Source organism: Glycine soja, chromosome 4 (genome assembly GCF_004193775.1).
Source record: "Glycine soja cultivar W05 chromosome 4, ASM419377v2, whole genome shotgun sequence".
NCBI lineage: Eukaryota > Viridiplantae > Streptophyta > Magnoliopsida > Fabales > Fabaceae > Glycine > Glycine soja.
In genome coordinates, this window is record NC_041005.1 from 43,117,565 (window position 1) to 43,145,128 (window position 27,564).

General features: G+C 33.9%; 2 protein-coding genes across 2 annotated transcripts; both read right to left on the minus strand.

The window, feature by feature from the left end:
- Window positions 1-1,799: 1,799 nt before the first annotated feature.
- Window positions 1,800-3,797, minus strand: LOC114410835. Its single transcript, XM_028374752.1, has one exon. It carries the CDS (start codon window positions 3,795-3,797, stop codon window positions 1,800-1,802), a length of 1,998 nt encoding a protein of 665 aa, XP_028230553.1.
- A 15,433-nt stretch (window positions 3,798-19,230) lies between these two features.
- LOC114409759 (dnaJ homolog subfamily B member 1-like) lies at window positions 19,231-25,207 on the minus strand. Its single transcript, XM_028373339.1, has 2 exons — window positions 24,405-25,207; window positions 19,231-20,224 (listed from the first exon to the last, which is right to left on the minus strand). Exons 1-2 carry the CDS (start codon window positions 25,001-25,003, stop codon window positions 19,780-19,782), a joined length of 1,044 nt encoding a protein of 347 aa, XP_028229140.1. The 5' UTR covers window positions 25,004-25,207; the 3' UTR covers window positions 19,231-19,779.
- Between the last annotated feature and the right edge of the window lie 2,357 nt (window positions 25,208-27,564).

The following is a 27,564-nucleotide window of genomic DNA, read 5'->3' on the forward strand; positions in this document are numbered from 1 at the left end:
TTTACCAGAACCATGTCTCCTTCGGTGAAGTGGAGTTCGCGATGGTGCTTGTCTGCAAGTTCTTTCATGTGTTGTTGGGCCTTGAACAGTTTGTGTCGCAAGCTTTTGAACATTAAGTCACGATCAGTTAACCAGGTGTCGACAACGTCTATATTTGAATTTCTCGCCACGTATTGAGGAAGGTTGGGTGGTTTCTTCCCAAAGGTAATCTCATAAGGAGACATGCCTGTAGCGGAGTGGACAGAGGTGTTGTAGGACCACTCCATCCACATTAGGAAGCGACCCCATGTTGAGGGTTTGTCGTGAACGAATTCCCTGAGGTATTGTTCAACGACTCTATTTATCACCTCCGTTTGGCCGTCTGTTTGGGGGTGATAAGCAGTGCTCATCCTAAGCGTTGTGCCGCTAAGTTTGAAGAGCTCCTACCAGAAACGGCTGATGAACAGAGGATCCCGATCAGAGACGAGACTTCGTGGGGGACCGTGGAGCTTACCGGAGACTTCCATGAACACTCTGGCAACTTTGAAGGCAGTGTAGTGGGTTGGCAGTAATCCCAAGTGTACGCCTTTGGAGAATCTATCAACAATTACTAGTATAGTTGTATGGCCTTGATATGAGGGAAGGCCTACGATGAAGTCGAGGGACAAATCCTCCTTGGGTCTCGCCGGCACAGGTAACAGGCATAGCAGTTCGGCGCTCTTGCGATGGTCATTCTTAGTCTGTTGGCAAACCAGACAAGCAGCGACGAAGAGTTTGATGTCCTTCCTCATAGATGGCCAAATAAAGTTCTCGTCGACGCGTGCCGTGGTCTTTGCAACGCCCATGTGGCCCCCAGTGGGCGTATTGTGAAATTCAGAGATGATAGTGTGTATGATTGGGGAATCCTTGGGTAGCCATAAACGCCTCTTCTGCAGAATGAGTTTCTGATGGATCACACAATCTGGGTAAGCCTCAGGAGTTGCTTGAATACGGTGGCAATAATCCAGAAAGGTTGGGTCCCGATTCAGCTCCTTCTTCAGTTCCTGCAAAAAAAGAGAATTGGGAATTGTAAGAATGAATAGTGTGGCGGCATTGGGTTCTGACTGCCGTGATAGCGCGTCCGCTGCGGTGTTTGCCCGTCCGGCCCTGTACTGGATGGTGAAATCATAACCCAAGAGGCGGGCCAGGTAGCGGTCTTGTTCAGGTGTCTGGATAGCTTATGTCATCAGCTCCTTAAGGCTGCGATGGTCCGTTAGGATTATGAATTGGTGCCCAAGGAGATATTGGCGCCATTTTTTAACGGCCGCCGTGATGGCGGCGAGCTCCCTGACATAGGTGGAGGCGCGAAGGAGGGCGGGGCAGAATGGCTTGCTGAAGAAGGCGATGGGGTGATTTCTTTGGGAGAGCATCGCACCCATCCCGACACCGGAGGCGTCTGTTTCCATGAAAAAAGGTAAGGAAAAATCCGACAAGCTGAGTACCGGGGCCCGGCATAATGCATCCTTGAGTTGATTAAAAGCCGCGGTGGCGCTGTCATTCCATTGGAAAGAGTCTTTGGCTAGGAGGAGGGTCAAAGGTGTCGCGATGGAGGAATACCCTTTGATGAATCTCCTGTAAAAGCCAGAGAGACTGAGGAAACCCCACAAGGCTCTGGCAGACTGTGGAGTGGGCCATTGTTGTATGGCCGTGATTTTTGCCGGCACCGGTGCAACGCCATGTTGGGAGACAATGTGACCTAGGTATTCAACCTCTGTGACCGCAAAAGTGCACTTTGAGAGCTTGAGGAAGAGTTGATGAGTTCTGAGGACCTCGAAAGTGGTTCACAGATGTTCGAGGTGTTCCGGGAATGACTGGCTGTAGATAAGGTTGTCATCGAAGAAGATGATGACGAATTTGCGTAAGTAAGGACCAAAGGTGGAATTCATGGTTGCTTGGAAGGTCGAAGGTGCGTTACACAATCCAAAGGGCATGACGAGGAATTCGTAATGACCTTGGTGCGTTCTGAAAGCAGTTTTCCCGATGTCGGATTCCGCCATGAGAATTTGGTGGTAACCTTGCATTAAGTCGAGCTTTGAGAACCATTTTGCGCCTCCCAATTCTTCCAAAAGCTCGTCGATTGTGGAAATGGGAAAGCGGTCCTTGATTGTCAAGGCGTTTAAGGCTTTGTAGTCTACGCAAAAACGCCAAGAGCCATCTCTCTTTTTGACGAAGAGCACCGGCGACGAGAAGGGGCTCGTGCTTGGTCGAATGATGCCGGACTGAAGCATTGTGGTAACTTGAGCCTCAATTTCCTGTTTCTGGGAAAAAGGGTATCGATAAGGTTTAACATTTACAGGAGTGGCGGAGGGGTGGAGGTGAATGCAGTGATTGGTGGGCCGGGATGGTGGTAGTGTTTGTGGAGTTTGAAAAAGAGGGTTGAATTGGTTGATGAGGGATTGAATTTCAGGTGGTGTGTGTGGAGTGTCAGGGATGGAGGTATCAACGCGAATATGGAAGAATTCGCTGACACCGTCCGTGTGGAGCATACAACGGAGCTGAGGTGGGGAGATAGCTTGAAGTTCACTAGAGGAGTCACCACTGAGCTCGATGATTGTCCCATTATGAACAAACTTCATGGTTAAGGTGTTGTAATCAGTCAGGATAGGGCCCAAGGATTTTAACCAATGGACGCCGAGAACGACGTTAGCACCGCTAATTGGCAAGACATGGAGGTCTGTTTTGAAGGTATGGCCTTGTATGCGAATGGAGGTAGCAGAGGAGAGTAGATGGCATTCCAGTTCGTTCTTGTTGCCAACTAGGACTCGCAGGGGTGGTGTGGGGGTGGCGGTAAGGCCCAGGTGGCGGACGAGGCGAGCCTGCACAAAGTTGTGCGTGGTGCCGCCATCCACAAGGATCACGACGGGCTGACAGCCGATGTGGCCCAATAACCGTAGGGTCTCCGGGGCGGAATGACCCGAGAGGGCATAAAAACTAATTTGGGCTTGGGTTGGTTTGGGCTGGGTTAGGTCGTCAGGTTGCGGGTTTAGATTAGGGTCCGGGTGTGTGGGAGATAAATTGGGTTGAGGGGTGTTGTCTGGGGGCTCTGAGTCCGCGATGAGAACGAAGAAGCGTGAGGCACAACGGTGGCCCCACATAAATTTCTTGACACAGTTAAAACAGAGGCCCCGCTCGCGGTGGCTAGCCATCTCGATCGGGGTAAGGTGCTTCAGGGGTATAGGTGGTGGTTTGGGTGGAGGGGGTAACAGGGGTAGGGTTGGCGGAGGGGGCGAAGACAGAGGGATGGTCGGAGGGTTAGGGGGAAAGTAAGGTTGAGGGCTTGGGGTGGCTCGGTGTCGTGATGGACGGCGGGTGTCTGCCAGCTTTTCTTCCTGGAGTCGGGCGAGTCCCGCGGCGTGGACCATGGTGAGAGGCTGAAGCATTTTAACTTCGCGACGAATGTCAGGATCCAATCCTGAAATGAAGCAGCTCAGAAGGAGAGAAAGGGAGAGCCCAATGATGCGATTGGCAATGGCCTCGAATTGGGTAAGGTATTCTGTCACCGTTCCTATTTGAGTGAGCTTGAAGAGGAGCCCAGTAGGGTCCTCATATGGCGAGTGGGAGAAGCGAGCGTCAAGGGCCTCGAGAAAACTCTGCCACGTCGTGAGCTGATGGTTGCGCATGAGCCACTGGAACCATGCCAGCGCCGACCCCTCCATGTAGAAGGAGGCAATAGTGAGGCGCTCCGAGTCCGGGGTAGAATGGTAAGCAAAAAATTGTTGGATTTTAAAAATCCATCCAGATGGGTCTGAACCATCAAAACGTGGAACATCAAGTTTCATTTTCTGTGGATTGCTGGTGTTTGCAGGTGAAGGGTTGGCTGAAGAGGAGGATGGTCAGTGGGTGTTAGTGCTGGTCTGTTCGAGGTTGGCTACTCGAAGGAGTAAATCTTCAAGTTTTTCGGTAACGTGGATTTGAGAAGCTGCAAGTTTAGAGATGGCATCTTCAATGCGGTCCAGAGTGGATTTATCGTGAGCTGCCATGGGAGGGTGAAGATGAAAGCACCAGAAATGTTATGAACAAAGAGTAATTCCTAGCTTTCGAGACCTAGGAGTCTCCTGAACAAGGTAAGAAGGAAAAAGATTGTATTATTGCTTGCCCATTAGCTAGTGTTTCCTCATATATATATAGAATTACTACCACACTACTAATGGTGCTTTTGGCATATTTGCCTTGGAGGAAACGGACGAAATTACAAAAGAAAAAGCAAGTCTGCTCCTAACGGAATTAGTGCCACCTCAGCCGACAGAATGGAATTGCAAGGTGATGATTGCATTGCTGAGGACCACGCTTGGCACTCATTTTGCCACAAAATTCTTCATGTACTGTGGCTTAGTAAAGTAATTTCCCTTCTTGGCCTTCTTGTCTCTGTGGTTGCTTTTGGTTCCTTTTCTTGCATTGTTGCTGGTTTTAGCTCTGATATTGGTTCTGTTTCTGTTTCCTGTTGTTTCATGTCTCTGGTTATAACACATAACCTCTCTCAACTAATATCTAAAAATCGTCATAGATCTTAGATTTGGTGCCTATCAAATATCTAGAGTAAAACTGCTTTGAAAAATCTCCTAGATAACAGGTCAACTAGCTGCTACTATTAGATAACCACAAAAATGCTACATAAAATAGGTAACGTGGATTTTAACACGGGGAAGTTAAAAAATGATTCACCATGGACAATTTTATAGCATTTGATATTTAAATACTTAATCACTTTCTTTAAATTATTATATGCTGGTTCCTTCACGACTCCATTTTGTTAAATCCCAGTTCTAAAATAAACCTCATTCTTTGATATTTTAGGGGGTTAAAATGGATTAAATCAGTGTATGTTTGGATTAAAATTTGCAAATTTAAGTTTGAATTAAAAGTATGTTGTAGACTTAAATTTGATAAAAATAAGTTTATTATAACATAATTTGTATTTTGCATATTTTTTGTTTAAAAGTATGTTGATAAAATGATTTTTTTTAATAATATCAATTAAAAGTATTTTTACCTCATTTTTTATTGTAAATAAAAAAATCAAAAGTATTTTTTCTTTAAAAGCAACTCATTGCTTCTGATTCAAACCTAAGTTTGTCCTAAATGTATATAACAAATTAAATTTTAGAGAAATTCAAACATGATACAAAATTGAGTTTGAGTTTCCAAAAGTATGTTTAAGGTCTCAAATAAATATCCCAATATATCCTTAGTTAGAAATAAAAGATTTACCTAGTGATTGAAGACTTAAGGGTGAAAAAAAAATTGAAAAAGAAAAAAGTTAGACTTTGAATCCTCTTATTAATATTTCTAATAAAACTAATAAAATAATATTTACTGATAAAAAAAATCAGGTTAACTCAATTATCTCGATGTATACCAGTCAATTTCGTAAAAATGTATGTTTCAGCGTCCATTGATCCAATCCGGCTTGAATTTTTATTGACCCGAACCAGGCTAGCCAATGTGGGCTCGACCAAGCAACTTGGCTCATTTTTTAATTGGTAAAATTACAAATGATAAATTGAATGTTGCATGTATTGTTAATATTCATTTTAAGATTAATATTCTATGTATGTTGATTTTATTTTTATTTTTATTTTACTTTTGAACGCTTATTTATTATTACAATTGATGCACTCTATTTTATTTCTATTATTGTACACTATATTTTGCTATTTTACTATATAAATGACAACTTATATATATATATATATATATATATATATATATATATTATTTTAATTTATGGAGATTAAAAAGTATTTTATTAACTTGTTATATAAAAACTAATATGCTTAATTTTTAATTTTTATCCTCTAATTTTTTTTTTCTTTTTGTTTGATTTTATCCTCTGTTTTTCATTCGGGTTCATTTAACTCATCTAATTTTTAGAATAGGTTCAATTAGGTATTGATGGTTCATAGGCCGGTGTATCATGACGACCTACCAAAGACTGAGTTGCACAAGCAAAATTCTAACCTTAAATCAATCTTTAATCAATTTAATCCGAAAATGCTTAACCCGTAATTCAAGCATATCCAAATTGACAACTCTTAGATAAAGCCTCTTAAAGCATCACCAACGTTAACAAATTATATATTTTTAGACATTGGTTAATAAATTGTTTATTTTTAGACATAGTTATTTAACTCTTTTTTTTATCATTGGAGGTGATTTATGTGTTGTATTGGATTGCTTAAAATTAAACTTCATTATTTATACAAGTAACAGTTGCTTATGAAAAAAAAAATATTTTCTTACCATTTAAGGATCATTTATGTTGAAAAATATCAAGAATAAATTTTCCCATCGTCTATGTGAATAAGATGGACAATAAGAAAAATAAATTAAGAGAGTAAGAAAATAAAAATAATATAATTTTTTTACATGAAAACCCCCCTCAATATAAAAAGGAAAAAAACAATATAACCAAGTCGAGAAAGAATATCTCTATTATGAAGAATGGTAAAAAATATAACTCTTTTTCTTGGAGAGGATTACAAAAAAGCTCTCTCACTCTATCACTCTTCAAGAATCTCACTTGTTTAGTGGACTGATATGACTTCTCCTAAGAGTAATAAATGGATGTAACTTTTGTGGGAGGAAATCTAGTAACTTGGAGAAGTAAAAAGCAACAAGTAGTTGTTAGATCAAGTACTGAAGCGGAGTTTAGAGGGATGACAATTAGAATATGTGAACTGATATGGATTAGAAATCTCTTGAAGGATATTGGATATGAACAAAAGGATGCAATGAAACTTTACTATGATAATAAATCAGCCATAGAGATTGCTAACAACCCCGTCCAACATGATCGTATAAAATATGTGGAAATTGACAGACATTTCATTAAAGAAAAAATTGAAGATGATACTATTATCTTTTCTTTTGTAAAATCAGAACAACAACTTGCTGATATGCTGACCAAGGTAGTAGCATCCAAGACCCTTAGTAGTTCTCTTTACAAGTTTGAAATGTGTGACATTTATGCACCAACTTGAGAGGGGGTGTTAGAATCCATTAATGGTAGGGATTAATTATGATTTGTCCGTGATTTTGTTTTGATATTTTGTCCTCAATAATCGTGGAGAAATGATAGAAAAGATTATGTATTTATTCAGTGTATCAAATTAATGAAAATTATTTGAGTGATATGAACAAAAGGATGCAATGAAGCTTTACTATGATAATAAATCAATCAAGAATAATTCCTTACAAACCCCATTTATACACTGGAGTGATATGACTTCTTCCAAGAGTAATAAATGGATGTAAATTAATTTTCATATTTCTAAGAACTTTTGAACATGTTATCTTGATTTTTTTAAGATGAATGTGATATTATCATGAGTCAAAGATGAAATTTCAAAACCTTGGAATCTTTACCTTTTATTTTCCATGCATTTGATATTATCAAAATTTGTTGAATGGGATGCTCCATAATTATGGAGAGATTTCCAATAATTTAAGAGTATAATTCAGGAATTTCTTAAAATTATACTATTGAAACAAAAAATATATAAATTATTTAACTATAATATGACATTATAAGGACCAATTAGCATAAAATAAAAAACTTAAAATAAGTTAGTTAAATTGCACACATTAAAAATGCTCTCGGAAGTAAATTGAAAATTTGAAACCCGTAATTGTGTAACCCGGAGAAGAAGTAAACTTCTCAATCTGTGCGTACACTCTGCTTGAAATGATGCTGTTCAGTATCGATTTGTTTTCTTTGATTTGGGAATTGTAATGGTACTTTTAATTCTATCACCTTATTTTTATATAATATTCTGCCGATAACTGCATATTTTGGGAACTCAAGTTAATGACAACGTGTAATATAATTAGGATGGTCAGAGTACAAAAGAATGAACATCTTTTGACTTTTATAAAAAAAATTTAAAATACAATTTTTGTTTCCTGATTTTTTTTAAATCCATAATTTTAATTTCTTTATTTTTTAATTAAAACATTTTATTTCATTTAAAAAAATATAATTTTAATCCACGTGATTAATTTCAAACATTATCTATGTATTGTTTTAATTTTCTTTTATAAATTATGCTTATCAATAATTAAATAATTAAAAAAAATATGTCACATAAGTAATCAACATATACATGTAAGCCAATGTTAATAAAAATAGTCAAATATTTAAAAATAGATCATTGGAATTAAAATGATGAATTTTTTAAAAATAAGACACAAAATATCTCAATTAAAAAATATGAGAGATTAAAATTATAGATTTAAAAAAATAAAAAGATAAAAATTATATTTTAGTCGTATTTTTTTATTATCTAAAATTCTGTTGGGTTGCAGTAAAAAAGATGTGTTGGGTTTTGTAGGTAAATAGAAAGCCATACGAGAAATATAAATGGAAGTAGACCCAAATTTTCTCCTCACTCTTATTGAAAGTTCCATATCTCTGTTGTTCAACTAGACATCGTGCAAACTATCCACGAGACATTGCTTTATCTTTTGCAAAAATTTTAACAAATTATTCTTTCTACGAAGGATTGATTTGTATATAAATATCATTGTAGTTATATACACAGCCATTTTATCGAGGTTCTAAGTAATCCATCTTTCCTTAAAATAAAAAAAAAGAATACAGTGGTCCATCTTATCCACATTCTTTTTTTTATATTACAATATCTAAGGTAATAATTTTGTTAAAATTGGTATGTACATTTTGGACTTTGGAAAATATTTCATCAGTTTTGGAGTTAAAAAGTCAAATATTGAATGACTATTAAATAAATTATTGATGATAAGATGTCTATATATAACATATGTGCTTGGTTCATTTTTCACATTTCTTAATGACCTCTGCCTTGCTTCTCCATTCTCGATTTTCGATATTTTTTTGATCTAATTTTGTTTTTGGTGTTTAGAGTCTTGTTGGGTTTCGAAATAGCGACCTACACCTTATTGGAATTCGCATGAGTAACTTGACCATTTAAGGTTCTTTGAAATTTATTCATTTTTCATATCTTATATACTTATGCGTTTTTGTTTACTTTTTCAATTTATTTTGTGCATCATTATATTCTGAAAAATTTTATTTTGTTCATATATATATATATATATATATATATATATATATATATATGAAATCAAATGCATAATATTATATTTTAATTATGCAATTATATATGAGAATTTTATTCATTATTGTATTATATCTTGATCTTGAAGTGCATAATATGATTTATTCTCGTATGACTAAGTTTTATGTCTAAGTGATCTTTATAATTTTGATTAATTATGAATTAGCCACAACATCTATAATTTGATTAAAATTATATATTAAGTTGTTTAGAGATCATATAAGGAATTAAACATAATATTATGATTAATTGTACTTTATATAATGAATTTTATCCCACATGAATTTTTATTATATTTGTATAACTAATTAGGATAAAATGTCATATTATTTTTCATGGTTTACCTATAGGGATCATGAGATATGTATAATTTGCCAGTTTTATCATAAAGTAAATATTTGCAATAAAAGATCAAATTATTTTCATGATGTACTCGTAAAACATGAATCCGAGTATATAATTTGATTATTCTATCATAAAACTTAACTGTATCTTATTGAATTAAAAATTTAGTCCATAGATAATTTTTATGTCACAAGATTCAATTTTCTGGTACGTTTACATTGGTAAAACATACAATTAAGATTAATATGCCTCAAATTTTGACATAAGCCTTAGGATTTTTGCAACTTCTCAAACTGTTAGTTTTTCTGATATTCAATATATTGTTCCCGAACTTAAAGGAGATAACTATAAGATATGAAAGGAGAGAATTCTTCTGCAATTGGGGTGGATGAACATAGACTATGCTATAAGGAAAGACGGACCATCTGCAATAACCCAACTACTATTGCGCTATATGAGCGGTGAGAGTGATCCAACCGGCTCAGCATGATGTTCATTAAGACCAAAATCTTGGCTGGGATACGTGGTTCTGTCGATTAGCATGAAAAAGTCCGAGACTTGCTTAAGGCTATTGATGACCAGTTCATCACTTCAGATAAGGCTTTAGCAAGCACCCTGATCATGAAGTTTTCCTTTCTCCGACTCACCAGTGTGAAATGTGTGTGTGAGTACATAATGCAAATACGAGATATTTCAGCTCAACTTAAGAAACTAGAGGTTGATATGTTTGAGTCCTTCTTGGTGCACTTCATTCTGAACACTCTTCCGCCAGAATATGGGTCGTTTAAGATTTCCTACAACACACATAAGGACAAATGACCTTTCAAGGAATTAATGACCATGTGTGTTCAGGAAGAAGAAAGGCTTGTAATGGAGATGAGTGAGAGTGCATTGCTGACAACTGCTTGTGAGAATAACAAAATAACTAAGTCTCAAGCTAATTAGGAGGGGAATGGTAAAATACCACCTCAAGCTCATATTAAAAAGGTGGCAAAGTGTTTCTTCTGTAAAAAGAAGGGACGCATGTAGAAGAATTGTCCCAGATTCCAAAAATGGCTTGAGAAGAAAGATAAATCAATCTCATTAGTATGTTTCAAATCTAATATGGCTAGTGTTATATTAACACCTGGTAGATTGATTATGGATCTACAATCCATATTGCAAATTCTCTACAGGGTATGCAAAACCTAATGATACCAGTGGGAAGTGAGCAAAGCATTTTATCAAGTTAGGCTCACTTGTGGAGGCTATTGGAACTTGCATTTTAACTTTAAGTAGTGACTTTATTTTGAAACTAGAAAGGACTTTTTATGTGCCAAGTTTTTCTCAAAACTTGATTTCTGTTTCCAAACTCATACCTTTTGGATATTTCTTTAATTTTAAAGATACATCGTTTGAATTATTTTATAATTCTGAATGCATTGGGAATGGTATCTTGTCTGATGGTCTTTATCTTCTTGGTTTACAAAATGATGTCACTTATAGTTCAATGCATGTTCAAACTGGTATTAAAATGTGTAATATTATTGAGAATTCCTCTATGTTATGGCTCCGAAGATTAAGACATATCTCCATTGATAGGATTAAAAGGTTAGTGAAAGATGGAGTACTCAATACTCTAGATTTTGCTAACTTTAAGATTTTTGTGGACTGCATTAAGGGTAAGCAGACCAACATGTCTAAGAAAGGTGCTAATAAGAGTTCAAACATATTAGAAATAATTCATGCTAATATTTGTTGTCCAGATATGGATGCACATAGTTAGAAATATTTTATCACCTTTATGAATGATTATTCACGATATATGCTTCATAATAAAAATGAAGAATTGGATGCCTTCAAAGTCTTTAAGGTTGAAGTTGAGAACCATTGTGGCAAGCAAATAAAAATAGTGAGATCAGATAAAGGTGGAGAATATTATGACAGATATACTGAGAATGGACAAACACCTGCTCCTTTTACAAAGTTTCTTCAAGAACATGGAATTGTTGCCCAATGGTCCATGCTTGGTTCTCCAAATCAGAATGGTGTGGCAGAAAGAAGGAACCGAACATTATTGGACATGGTACAAAGTATTCTTAGCAACTTCAATCTTCCTAAATCCTTGTGGGCTGAAGCACTAAAGACAACAGTGTATATATTAAACCGTGTTCCAACCAAGGTTGTCCCAAAGACAACTTTTAAGTTGTTTAAAGGTTGGAAACCAAGTTTGAAACATATGAGCGTTTGGGGTTGTCCGTTTGAGGTGAGAATATATAATCCACAAGAGAAGAAACTTGACTCAAGGACTATTAGTGGGTATTTCATTGGATATACCGAAAGGTCTAAAGGTTATAGGTTTTATTGCCCATATCATATTACTAGAATTGTGGAATCAAGAAATGTCAAGTTTGTTGAAAATGACTTGATTAGTGGGAGTGATCAATTGAGGGACTTATGTTCTAAAATTGATCATGTAGAGTCTCAACCTTCCACATTAAGTGAAAGATTGGTTGTAATTCATACCCCTCAAGTTCAAAGGGATGATGAACAACAAATGACTGACATTCCACAACCTATTGCTGATAATCCAGCAGATCAAGTTGATCATCAAATTCCTAAAAATGATGAACAACCAGCAGAACAACATGATCCACAAAAAAATGTTGATGCAACATTAAAGAGGTCACTAGAGTAAGAAAATCAGTTATTCCTAGTGTTATATTGTATATTTGCAAGAATCTGACTATAATATTGGAGCTGAAAATGATTCCAGAATTTTTGATCAAGCCATGAGTTGTAAAAAGTCAAATTTATGGTATGATGTCATGAAGGATGAGATGAGTTCCATGCAGAGTAATATAGTTTGGAACCTTGCAAAGTTTCCTAATGGGGCAAAGGCCATTGGCTGTAAATAGGTCTTTAAGACCAAAATGGATTCATTAGGCAACAATGAGAGATGCAAGGCAAGACTCGTTACTAAGGGATTTACTCAAAAAGAATGAATCGATTACACAAAGACTTTTTCTCCTATATCCAAGAAAGATTCTCTTCGTATTATCTTGATGTTAGTTGCTCATTTTGACCTTGAGTTGCAAAAAATGGATGTGAAAACAACCTTTCTTAATGGTGATTTAGAGGAGGAGGTTTATATGAAACAACCTGAAGGCTTCTCCTCTAGCGGTTGTGAGTATTTGATTTATAAGCTTAAGAAATCTATATATGGTTTAAAACAAGCCTCCCATCAGTGGTACCTTAAGTTTCATGGGATAATTTCTTCATTTGGTTTTGATGAAAACCCCATGGATCAATGCATATACCACAAGGTCAGTAAAAGTAAAATATGTTTTCTTGTTTTATATGTAGATGATATTTAACTTGTAGTCAATGATCAGGGTTTGCTACATGAGGTGATTCTCTCTAAGAATTTTGACATGAAGGATATAGGTGATGCATATTATGTCATTGACATTAAGATTCATAGAGATAGACTTCAAGGTATTTTAGGTCTATCACATGAAACCAATATTAACAAAATTTTAGTGAGATTGCAGATGAAAGATTGTTCACCAAGTGTCGCTCCCATTGTGAAGGGTGATAGGTTTAATTTGAACCAATGCCCAAAGAATGACTTTAAGAGGGAACAAATGAAAAACATTCCTTATGTTTTAGTTGTTAGAAGCCTCGTGTATGCTCAAGTATGCACAAGGCCTGACATTGCTTTTGTAGTTGGAATGTTAGGAAGATATCAGAATAATCCAAGTATTGACCATTGGGGAGCTGCAAAGAAACTGATGAGGTACCTTCAAGGAACCAAAGATTATATGCTATGCATAGACAAACAAACAATCTAGATGTGATTGGTTATTCAGACTCAGACTTTATTGGCTGTGTTGATTCTCGCAAATCAACATCTGGGAACATTTTCATGATGACTGGTAGAGCTATTTCGTGGAGGAGTGTTAAGCAGACTATGACTGCTACTTCTATCATGGAAGCTGAGTTTGTCTCTTGCTTTGAGGCTACATAACATGGTGTATGGCTTAAGAGTTTCATTTCTGGGCTGAAGATAGTTGATATTATTTCAAGGTCTTTGAGAATTTTCTGCGAAAACTCAACTACTGTCTTTATGGCTAAGATAACATAAGTGGAAGTTGAAGTAAGCACATCGACATTAAGTACTTAGTCATTAGAGAAAGAGTAAAAGACAAGAAAGTAGTCATTGAACATATAAGCACTAAGTTGATGACTTTGACTAAGGGCATTCCATCGTTTAAATTCAAGGATCATGTAGAGAGAATGAGACTTGATTCCACTTTATGATTTATAGGTTAGAGTTGAAACTTTTATATAGTATTATTTTTTTCATATTCAGGCGCACATTGATTTATTTGAGAAAAATTATATGTTGGACCAAAAATAAACATTGAGTTTATTCATTAAGTTTTATTACCACATTGAGTATACTACTTGGGAAATTGAGCATGTTGTAATACATGGATGATATTACTTGTAATAAAAGAAATTATCGCTATGATTCGTATGTTCATTTTTTAAGAAGATTGAGCATTGACTTATTTAAATCAATGAATCAAAATGTTTGGACCAAGTGGGAGAATGTAATAATTTTGTTAAAATTGGTTTGTACGTTTTGGACTTGGTAGGTCAAGTGCTCCATCAGTTTTGGAGTTGAAAAACTAAATATTGAATGACTACTAATAGGTGGTAATGACTATTAATTGGTGGTAATGACTACTAATTGTATTCTTAATGGTAGAATGCCTATATATAACACATGTGTTTAGTCCCTGAGTTCACATATTTCATTTTTGTCTAATGCACCATCTATAAAGAGAGTGGGAGCTTGAAAAAATCAAAACAAAACAGCTCTTTCATGGCAATGGTTGAATGTATATTTTGATTTTGTTTTCTACATTTATTAATCACCTGTGTTTGATTTTGTAGTTTGTAACATCACATGTTTGATATTTTAGTCTTACAATCTAGTGTGCAACTTTAATGAGGTCTATCACAAGCAAGATTTTAACTTGACCATGTGATTGCCATTATTGTCATTCATCAAGAAAACAACTCTAACCCTTATGATATGTTTGGTAGAGATAAGGGAAATTTTTGTATTTTTTTAGATTTATATATTTTATACTATTTTAATTTTAAAAAATTTCTTCTATTTTCATCATTTCTATTTCTATCCTTTAAATTAAACACGCCATTAAAATTTTATTCTCCATCCCCTCATTGTATAGCGATGGTCATGGATTGGGTTGGGAGAAAATTTTGGTATGAATGAATAGATGAAGTCAAGTCACATCAATTTTTTGATAGTGGGTCGATTTAAGTTGTGCCATTACTTCACAAAAGAAACCACTTGCCTTGAAAAACAAAAGAAACCATTTGAAAAAAATCATTAAAAGAAAAATAAATAAAGAAATAGAAATGGAAAGTTAAAAACATAGTAGGTTAGATGACTTTCAGTTCCACTTTAATATAAGAATTTTGCAATGATTCTTCAAAAATCGATTTAGTATATAAGGCAGAGATATTTAGAAAATATCTCCTACACTTATTGTACTAGGAATTGATGTAGAATTAACTTTCTATATTAGTTCTAATAATTAAAGTAACTAATATAGAATTATCTTTCTATATTAGTTCTAATAATTAAGGTAATTAATATAGAATGTGGATTTTCTTATACAAAGAATCGATGTAGAGAAACATGTGTAAAACGTTGATACATTTTTAAGTTATGAAATTTTCTTACAAAACTTTTTAGATTGGTTGTTCTAATAATTGATGAAGTAAGTGACATTTTACATCTATTTTAGTAAGTAAATGTTACTAAATGTCATTGAAGAAGCCTTTGAAAGTCTAATGCCTTCATTTTTGTGTTGGTGGCCTCTTTCACCTTATTTTGTATTGATGCATAAATAACATTATGAACTGTGTAACAATCAATGAATTTTGGAATTGTGTTAATTAATGGAAAAGTATTGTTTAAATTTGAGACTTCATATATCTCATAACCATTAAGGAAAGTTTGTGTACAAGAAGAAAAGTTTCCACATGATTAAGAGTGCACCAAAATCATAAATATAATTGATAAGTAGTCCTTGTACTAAACTAATATCTAAGATATTGATAAAAAAAAAAATATCCAAGATAAACTTTCTCAACATATTGTTATAAGTTCATTTCAATTGGTAGGACATGTAGATAACCAAATTTCCCTGCAGACTTTTTGGTAAAACATAGGGTTGCTAACTTTGAAAAATGGAAGCTTGTTCGTGTCCTCCCATTGAAATTAGTCATTGGTCGATGGCCGTACGCAACCTATATTTTTCGGTCGTAGTTTGTTTTTACTGTATTGTTTCTTTTTATTTTCTTACGTTACCAAAAACCAAAATCTAAAAAAAAAACTGAGAAAGTATACAAAAGTGCAGCGGAATAGTCATCTCCCTTATGACATTATTTATTTGCAGTACAAGTTTTTTTATTGCTAAATGAAAATTAAATTTACCACACCAAAGGTATAAATTATATTTGGTATGGAATTGTTTTAACTTAATTCTAATGAAGAACTTTACTTATATAGTAGTTGTATTTGAATCAAACATAATTATTTTCAATAAATAAATGATATTATGATCTATAAAAAAATTGAAAATGAAATTTGGACTTTTGTACGACAAACGTGGTGTTAACTTTCTCGTTTAACATCCTTTCCATGCACAAAGGAATCTTTATACAGCAAAATCATTTCACTGTGGGAAAATCTCCACAAAAAAGAAAAAGATGCTTTTGGCAAGTGGAATCGTGGGAGAGGGGGGTGTCTTTTTCTTTTAAAGTAAATCTCTATCAACTTTCATAATTCAGTTTTCCTTTACCACATATTATGTACCATATGATTTGTCGTATAATCTCTATACCTTTATTCCAACTTCGAAAGAGGAAAGGTGTGAGAACACAGCAAAAGTTAAAAAGATGATTTTCAGTGTCACAAAAATTATCGAGAAGAGGGGTGAAAAGAGCTTACTCATTGGATTGCCTAGAGAATGCCACAATTCTGTAGTTGAAATTAAAATAACACGGCAATCAAACATATCCGAATGATAAATATAGAATAAATGATGATTTTGATTTCTAAATATATAAATTGGTGATAATTTAATCTTTCAAAAGAATTTTTTTGTTTTAATTTTTAAATATGTAAAACATATAATAATTATGTCTTATAATTTAATATCAAATTAATCTTTAATATTATAATTTAATAATAAAATAATTTCATAAATTTAACCATAAAACAAAATTGTCACATTTTTTAAATATTCATAAAATAAATTAGAACTTTTATTTTTAAAAAATTAAATTATCACAAAAAAACTCATTCACCCAAATATATAACATGAATCATGAGCCACATTATGAAATAGAAAACATGGTTCCTAGTCATAAAAAAGAAGAAAGAGAGAAAGAAAACATGATTCCTTCCAAAAAAGACAATCATACTTTTTGGACACGTGGTTTTCTTTGCAGGTTTTACAATTACATTATGTTACCACAGAATATTCTGCCAGCGAAGGACAGAGAATCGGGTTTCGGAAAGCACCAATACATTAGCATAGCACTGTGTGAATTAAGATAATAATTTAACAAAATGCAACGAACAAAAGAGAACCAATGATACAATCGGGCTAATTATGAAATAGTATTGATTATCTCCACTTGTGAGATATTTTCATTTTAAAAAAATAATAACTCTTGTCGTTAAATAAAAACCTTTTCAGGGATTCATCTTTTTTTGTGACTGACATGCATATCTGATCTTTTTTTTTTTTTTCTGGGGGTGTGGCCCTGTTTTGTGCTTCATATATATTAAATCCATAAATAAATATGACAATAACGGTACAGGATAATATTACAAGCCAAATATCACGAATTAAAGGTCAAGACAAAATGGCAAAAAAAAAAAACTAACAATAAAATAACGGAAGATAAAGGGACATGTGATATGAGATGAGAATTGCTTTCTGATTCTGAATATTATTGAGATTTTGTGGCGTGTGGTCCTGGCAGAGAATCAACCAAATTAAATCTGGCTAAAATTCTTGAGACTGAGCAATGCCAATAAATTCTACATTCTGGTAACAAAGCCTTGATTGCTAGTAACATATTGCCAAGGATAGCACACCTAGAATCCAAAAGAAAGAAAACAAAACACAACACTAAGAATATTCCCAAAAATTAGGTTTTCCCCCTAGGACTGAAAAGAGAGAGTTAAACTAGCCACACATTTTAACAATATATATAAAACTTTTTGTCAATTAGTTAGGTTATAAAAAATAAAAGATAAAACTACTTTTGTCAATAAATTTATTGAAAGTTATTTAAAATATTTTAATGCTTATAAAATCAAAATAAATTTAAGGGAAGCTTGTTCATTTTTATTTATTTATTTTCTTCAAAAACTGCTTTGTTAGTATTTATTTGGAAGAGAAATTGGACATAAACAAGGGCCGAAATCCATCAACTCCCAGCTGCATGACAAAGCCCAATTGGTCATGATTCATAGCAAAATAAATAAACACGGACCTATACAAATTATTCTTTTAAAAGTATAGCAGAAGCAAATATATGAATTAACCTTTAATTCTCTAACCTACCAAGTAGTGATTCACAATGAAAGCAAATTACAATATCTAGTAAGCTTTACTTACAGGGTCAACTGTCAAATTTGAACCTTAAAACTGTTACTTAGGCAAGGCCTTAACCACTATCCCATGCCCAAAATTGCAGGAGCTCTTGCTTGGGGCAAAAAAGAAGAAAGAAAATTCTCACACAATGTGTTGTATGTTTTTACGACATAAACTAGTTCTTTTGTTATCATTTATCAAACTCCCAAACCCACACATATCCAGCACAGGAAACTTAACAACTCCTTTGTATTTTTCAAGAATATAATGGAAATAATGTAGATAAATCCATTAACTTCGGTAGTAATTTTCTCACTGTCAGTTTATAGATGGTTCATGATCTATATAATGTGTATATATCCTCAGTTATCCATTTAAAGTGAGAAAAGTGCATTCATATAGCTCATTTAAATTAATTTCAAACGTTTGGACACTTTAATAAAAGTTCAGCTTCACTGAACAATGTATCTTATCGCACTAAATAACTCGTCGCGACTTATAAACCTAAACATGTGTATGAATGACATTTGAGCACTAATTAAACACCAACCGAGCGAGGCACTATCAAGTCCAATGACGACACTCCAAAGATTTCTAATATAAATACGAAATATATGAATTTTCATAATATATTAGAGAAAACTATGTACTACAAAATCTTTAAATTTCTTCATACTTTTTATTTGCTCTTTTAAACCTTTTAACTCATTTTTCTATTTCAAATTAGTGTTGAAGCTCCGATTATGAGTAAAACCAATAACAATTTAAAGATTAAAGAAACATTAACTTAAGGACTTAACTTACAGATAAAAAAATTAAGGAATTAAATTTGAACAAAAATTATTGTAGAATCAAAATCACACATCAATCATATTTGAGAAAGCAAAATACACTTCGTGCCTATCATTCGTCGACGAAGCACAATCTACAACCTCCAGTATCTGATTTAGACAAGAAATTTAAATACACTTGGGTAAGATTAAGAGTTTCAGGTGACGAAAACCTCAAACATAAAGGGCTCCTACATATTCAAGAGATGTAATGTATTGTACGGGAACTTGAGAGGCACAAATGTAGCATTTTAAAATACATGCACTAGAGTTGATCAATAAAGAAAACTTAAAAGAAAACTTTGCCTCAGTATACATCAAATTTTAATGGCAGAATATACGAGGTTGTAATAAAAGCATAGATCACGATTCCATGTCGTACTTCAAATTTTAAAAGAACAGCATATAAATAAAGGAACCTCCAATAAAATAACAATCAATATATACAATTTTCATGGTATGAGCATGACTCATTGTGATATCGAGACTAGTAATCTTCACGACTCCAACCAAAAGGCAAAACAAGTTGATGCAAAATGATGGAAACTCAGCTGAATTACCTAACTATCTGTTTCACTAAGCTTGACGCTTCCACTCATTTCCAAACAGTCGTTTGTGTTTCCTACCCTGCAAAAAAGTCCAAATGGCAAGACATGGGCTCATCGTATGTTAGCCTTTTATACTCAGTTTCACCCGTGGAGAGTATTCCTGTTATTCACATATGCATCAGCAGTATGCACATGATATATTTACAATGTGCATTCACCAGTGATACCAAATAGCAAACTTAAATATTTATGAGATTCCACCTAAAACTCTTCTCAGATCAGACTTCTGCTCTGGAGTTAGCCTTGAAGGATACTTGACGTCGAGCTTAATTCTCAAATTCCCCTTCCTCCCAGGCTCTTTTGATATAGGCATTCCTTCATTAGGGACAACAACCTCAGCACCAGGTCTGACAATATCTGTCAATGGGATCATGAGACTCCTTCCGTCCAAGGTGGTGAGATCCAATGTTTTACCAGTAAGGGCCTCAAGAAGGGTTATCTCTTGGTTGATCACCAAATCATTACCATCCCTTCTATAAAGAGCATGCGGTTTCTCATCTATCACAAAAATAAGATCTGCTGGGATGACACCAGGCTCATGGTTACCTTTCTCTGGGAAGGTAATCTTTGTTCCTTTCTTCCAGCCAGGTTTTATCTCAATAGTCAAAATCTCCTCCATGTTCCGACATTTGCTGAAATGGAATTGCATGTGTCAAATACTGTCAACAAACACAAATATTCATTTCTCAGATGTAAAAGAAACAAAGCAGGATTTTTCCTAAAAAGACGTTTATGGTGTCAGTACAAACAAGGCAAATCTTTCCCCCTTTCTTGGAAGTTACTGGGTAATAGATTAATACTAAGATTGCAATTTTCAAAATACCCTGCAACTTTCATATTTGTATTTTAGAAGACCTGTGTCTAAACCACAGTTATTAGAATCATATGATTCAGCTAGCTATCGATTCATATCATAAAATAAACCTCAACTTCGAATCTTACAATACATGAATGAATCGGTGCAATTTCATATCATCGATACGATTCAATGATTCGTTATTTTTTCTTTTTTACTTTTCTTTCACTAATTCAATAGTTAAAAGAAAAGGAATTGAAGGAGCACTTTAGAACATATCTTATTTGATTATTACACTATTTACGACTCATTCAGTACATGGGCTCTACTTGGCCGTTTCATTTCTTCAATTTCATTCTTCCAAAATAGAGACTTCATAAACTCAAATAATTAATAACTTTGTTTACTGAGACTTATGGTTAAGTTGTTTTGTCTATGTGATATATTCAAAGTTATTTTTCATTTTCTTTGAACCTCACAATTCGATACAAATTATGATTCACAATTTCAAAGTTAGATTGGTGATTCATGATTTGAATCTCAATTTGGTAATGTTGGTCTAAACTCTAAACCAATAAATCAGGGTAATGGAGGCTCCTACTGTAGAAAAACAATAATAGGCTCATCAAATCACTTCAAACAACCATAAAAAAAAAAATTAAAATTAGGCTTAATTACACTTTGGTCCCTATAGTTCCACCAAAGTTTGACTTTGGTCCCCAGGTTTCAATTGCAACAATGCACCCCATAGTTTCAAATTGATGAAATAAGTTTGGTACAAAATAAATTGGCTCCTTTTTTTCACGGTCAAAAAATATGCCTACATTAAATATGTAAATTATTGGCCAAAAGGTGCCAGAAAAAAGTAGCATATAAATACTTGACTTGTATTGGGTATCAATTATCTTCTCCAACTTGAAAATTTATAAGCATATAGATATTTATTTTTATTTAACTCAAAGTATCATGACCTATAGTCCTATACAAATCCTACGTTTTCACTTTTCAAAATTTCCCAAGATTCAGGCAGTATTTTGAACATCATGATACACAAGTCTATCATTGCTACCTTTATTTGAATAAAAAATGGCAGCAGTCTAATACACGAGGATACCACGGATGTGGAGTTAAGGGTGGGTTACATGTATGAAACCAAACAGTAGAGAACAAATAGATGGGCTTTCCTGCGACTGAAACTTGTTGAGTCAAGGGCACACCATCTACCATGACTCACTGGACACATTTTTTAATCTAAACCCTGCAATTAATATGTATATCATATTCTTAGTACATCTTTGGGATGTTAACTCCAACGTAAATGCACCAAATAGGTAAGAAAAACATACATGTATACATAAGCTTCAATTTTATCACATCATGGTTATTGAAATGGGCTTTAGTTAAACTTCTATTTTATATCCTTGCTTCCATATTTTAATGATTAAGCAGAAACCTCCTGGTGTACATACATTCATTAATGAATTATAAACCAATATATGGTATAAGAAAAAGTCATAAACTAAATACAAACTTGCCAGTGTGTTTTGTTTGATTCCGGTTTTCATTTAGAATTCACATGTTTTCATAAATAACTACATAAATCTAATTTTGTATTAATTTGACTTCTTATTTTCAAATTTTGGGGAATGAAATGGTAAAAGTAAACTTTTTTTCCTCCATTTCTTTCACAAAATTTTGAAAACATAAAGCACAATAAATAACTTGTAATTATTAAGAAATCAACATCAAATGAAAATAGAGGACAAGCCAAACAACCTTAATTGTCTTACTTTCATGTTAACGTCAATCTTGCTAACTTTAATTGACAGGCAAGTTTTAGAAGTTATTAAGCATCCTAGAGTTGCAGTATGGTATCAAAAGGATTGTTCCATACACATAAGCTTTGAAGGAAACAATTGCATAAAACATTTAATTTACAAAAACAAAGTAGGCCATCAAATTTTAATCATTCTGAAATTGAACATTATTTCAACTGTGCTTATGTGCAACAGATAGAATACTTCTCTATGGTAAACATAAGAGCCCAAAAATCATAACTGATAGCAAATTTAAAATTATGTTTAGAATTCATCTTCAAATCATATGAATGATGTATATAAACCGTTAGATTCCACGCCTACACAGGCGTGCCATTATGAATTAGCTTACACAAGGATAGGCAAAAGCAAGGATGGTGTAAGTGGAAGGTGATAAAATTATTTTTTAAATCTTAGTGTGAAAGCCTAAAGTTTATTATATAAGTGATCACAAAGGCAACAAATTAGGTTCAATTACTCATTTGATCTCCATAATTACAAAAATTTTCCCTTTTAGTCTCAATACTTAACAATATCCCATTTTAGTCTCTACACATACCATTTTTAATCCCTTGTAGTCCTCGTCATAGGGACTAAAAAGGACTTAAATGATATTTGTAGGGATTAAAAACGGTATGTGTAGGTACTAAATAGGAATATTTTCAAGTATCAGGATTAAAAAAGAAAGTTTTTGTAAATTATAGGGATTAAATGAGTAATTAAATCCAATAGGTTATAATCAAGACAACTGCTAATAACATGTACTTGTCTCAATCAACACACTAGCCAAATACTAAGGCAGTCCTGACCTCCTGATAGCTGATAGTCTTAATATAATTAAGAACTATATTAACTAGGTCCAGCTGAAGCAAGTGCAAACTGTGCAATGTGCATGGCAGTCATTACCCTGCCTCCTATACTGATAAACATAAAATGCATATCTTAATGCATTACCTTTCACAATAATTTTTCATGTCCATAAGGTCAAAAGCATGACAAATGAAACACTCACAGGATTCCAAGATGTGAGTGAAAAACAACTTTCTGGGAAACGTTATACTTAACATTTATGAACAACATCCTTGGATCCATAGACTAAGAGGCAGTCAGAAATTTCTGTTGTTAAAAAGAAGGCCCATGAAAAATTTCTACTTGGAAAATTTGCTCTTCCACCATGTACAATGTATGTATTCACTATGGCATATTTGCTCTTCCAAGATTGACAATGTATGGACTCACTATGGCATTCACATTTACGTTATACATAATCCCCCATGTCAAATCTGACATCATCACCTAAGCCACAAAGTCCTCTTTGGCCCTTCGTTTCAAGGTAACTCAAATTACTGTGTCATACTCATATCTTTCCACTCAAATATAGAATGATAAATGACCCAACTACCAAGCATAGACAAGCATTATACATAAGGGGAAAAAAGTGAATACTGCCAAAAACAAAAGAAGAAAAAAGAAAGCAAAAACCACTAAATCATGTTACCTAGCCAGTCAAAGATTTGGACTTCAAGAACAATCAAACATAAAGCGGTTCAGCGACCACTACAGATAAGTGTAACATAGCTCTATTCAGTCATAGGTTAAGGGAATCAAAGTCTAGTAGCTAAAGGCTAACCTAAAGGCTTATGACTTCAATGCCACAAAGAGAATTTGAAAATTGCAACTAGAACTCTAGAACTTTCAGCTAAGGCAATCCTTCATGGTAAACATGTGCGTGCTCACACACTCAATTGATCCAGTAGGTGGGGAATTTGGAATTAAAAAGTAATCCTTTTCAATACCAATGTACTTTATTTTCACCCTCAGTTGAAAATTAGTTTCAACAAAACACACCTTTAGACCAACTAACCAACCATTTGACACAATAGGCCATTAACCAAAGAATAATCCGCAAAACAATTCTAAATAAGCACATTACGTCAAGTTAGGTCAAAGAATTAGAATCTCTTTTACCCAAAAGCATTGTAGACGTTCCTCAAAATGTTCATCTTCTTCAATTTCAATGTACTTCATTTTCACCCACAGTGGAAAATTGGTCCCAACTAAACACACCTTTAGACTAATTAACCAACCATTTGACACACACAATTGGTCATTAAGTAAAGAATAATCATCCACGAAACAATTCAAAAACAAGCACATTACGACAAATTAGGTTAAGATAAGAGTTAGTCTCTCTTTTACCCAAAGGCATCGTAGACGTTCCTGGAAATCTTCATCTTCTTCTTGACGCCTTTGTAGAGGTCCTCCAAGCTGCACGGGAGCGCGTTCTCCACCGCGGCAGCCTTCCGTCCCGCCGCAGCGGAGGCGCCGAACGCGCCACCGCCGTTGGAGGTCCGGAAGAAGGCGTCGGGGCCGCCGGCGCCGATGTCCTCCGGGCCGAAAAACTCGGCGTAGATGTCGTCGGCATCGCGCGGGTTGAATCGGAACGACGAGGCGGCCGGGGGAGGGTTGCTGTTGTTTTTGTTGTTGTTGTTGTTGTTGTTGTTCTGACGGTGGTGGAAGGCGCGCGAGGACGACGAGGAGGAGGAGGAGTGCGGCGGCGGAAACTGCCCAGATTTGAGTGCCTCTTCGCCGTAGAGATCGTAGATCTGGCGCTTCTGCGGGTCGCTGAGAACGTCGTAGGCTTCGGAGATTCGTTTGAATTTGGCCTCCGCTTCGGTGTTGTTGACGGGATTCTTGTCGGGGTGCCATATACGCGCGAGTCTCTTGTAAGCCTTCTTCAAATCGTCGTCGCTGGCGTTGCGATTCACTTTGAGTATGTTGTAGTAGTCCATGCCCATCAGTGACGGTGTCGTTTTGGGATTCCGGTGGTGGCGGAGGGGTTTAGGAGGACCGTTGGAAATGGAATTGACGGTTAAGACTTGTTGGAGGAAGAAAAGAAATAATTTATCAAATCAGAAACCGTAATCATATGCGGGCCCCCCTGCCATTTTGACCTACCCGGATTATTAGTTTCTGTTTTTTCGGGTATTTCAATTTTTATTTTTGTTTTTAATTTCGACGTGCAGCGCAACTCGGGTGCCTTTCAACCTTCAAGAGCCTTCACAACAGTCTTTACTTAATGCATTCTTTATTAAAATTATTTTCTTTTCATTGGAATTTATTATAAAATTATGATACTTGAGGCGGTGAGGGAGACCGTTAAATTAAATAATAAATTAAATTTATAAAATTTATGATTTTTACTTAATTTTAGTTTATGATAAAAAAAATATAAGTTTAAAATATTGTGTCAGAGTGTTTTTACTTTTTATAATCCTTCTCTCCCGTTATGTATAAAAACATGACTAAATGACTATTTTGGTTTTGAAAGTATAAACAGGTGACACATTTAGTATATGAAAGAATAAAAATTTTAATTTAATTTTTAAATATGTAAATATTATAATAATTATGTCAAACATATAATTTATTAATAAATTGATCATGAAGTTTATAATTTAATGTTAATAGGTTATCAAAAAATTTAATTTAATGTTAAATTGGTCATTGAACATTACTATTTATTGTTACACATTTTACATATTTAAAAACTAAATTAGAATTTTTATTCTTTTAAAGATTAAATTGTCATTCATTGGGACCAAAGTCATTTGTCCTAAAAATATATTTTTCTCTTTTTTGTGCCTTTGTTGAGGGAACTGCTAGGGGCACCAGCACTTTTGCTGGTACACCCAGCATAATAATGAAATGTCAATTTTACCCTTCCGTATGTCCTCATATAGCAATCCGTATGGGCCTACAGATTGGCAATCCGTATGAGGCCCATAGGATTTTTTTTATTATTTTTCAAAAATATAATTTTGGAATTAATTTAAAATTAATGGTCCGAGCAGGAATCAAACTTGTGACTTTCATGTTATTAGAATAACACTCTAACCAACAGGTCTAATAGACCAATTATGTTATAATTAAAAATTTGATATTTAATTGGATGTTGTATTTAGATGTTTATTACAGTATTTAATAGTTAAATAAATTTGATATTTAATTAAATGATGTGTTTGGATGTTTATTACACTGATTGAAAATTAAACAAATATGATATTTAATTGAATGATGTATTTAGATATTTATTACAACAATTCATAATTAAATAAATTTGGTATTTTTTTACATATGTAAATTTTTATTAAATCTATGATTTTTATTTATAATTTTTATATATAAAAAAATTAATTATTAGATAAAAATTAAGTATCACAAAATTTATTATGCAAATTTACATATGCATTAAATATAAATTAGAAATTTTAGTATTATATATAGCGACATTAATTAATATATAACATTATTGGTCTATTAGTTCAGTTAGTTAGAGTGTTGTGTTAATAACGCGAAAGTCTCAAGTTCGATTCTTGCTTGAACCATTAATTTTAAATGTACAAAAGGGCAAAATCGATATTTCACAGTTATGCTAGGTGTACCAGCAAAACTTCTAGGTGCACCTAGCAGCTCCCCTTTGTTGATCGTGGGCCTTTTGTAGAAGAAAATAAGGTTTGGGTGTTGCTTTGGCCACCCAACATTTTTGCTAGGACACTCAGCAACCAAGATGAAAGGGCTAAAATGTCCTTCACCTTTTCTCTATACATAAAAAAAGTGATCCGTCCGTACGAGTCACTTTGTTGCTTCCATTCTCCTTCGTTGGTTCTTCTCCTTCCTTACTTCTTCTCTGTTTCCTGTTCTTCCTTGCTTCCATTCATGCAACAAACTTATTCTTCTTCGCCGTGGTTTTTCATCTTCTTCTCCATTCATTGGCTTGACGCATTTCTGTTCTCCTTCGAGTTAAGTTTTTCTCCATATCATTTTCGATTTGTTTGTGCACTGTTTTGTTTGAATCATTGCATTTTGGTTGTTGGTTGTTTGAATCATTGCATTGTTTTGTTTGAATCATTGTGTTTTGTTTGAAAATGACATTTTTTTTAATTGTTGGCCATACAGATTGACAATCCATATGAACCATACGGATTAGTCAATCTATATGAACCGTATGGTTCACACGGATTGTCAATCCGTATGACATTTTTTTTTTAAATTCTATATTTCTATTTCTAATTAATTTTTGAATTTGTTTTGTAATGTAACTTTTTTTTGTATATTAGCAATAATTTTAGCAATTTTATAAGTATTGGTTTGGTGATATTATTTTATAGTGGTATAAAAATAATACAAAAAAATTAGTTTAGTAATTAGATTGGTAAAAAAAATTATAATAGATATAAATGAATTTGGAAATAAAAATACTATAATATTAAATTTGTTTAACTTTTAAAAAATATTGAAACCAATATTTAAAAGATACTAAATTTGGTAGTTTTAAAAAATATTGAAACAAAAATTT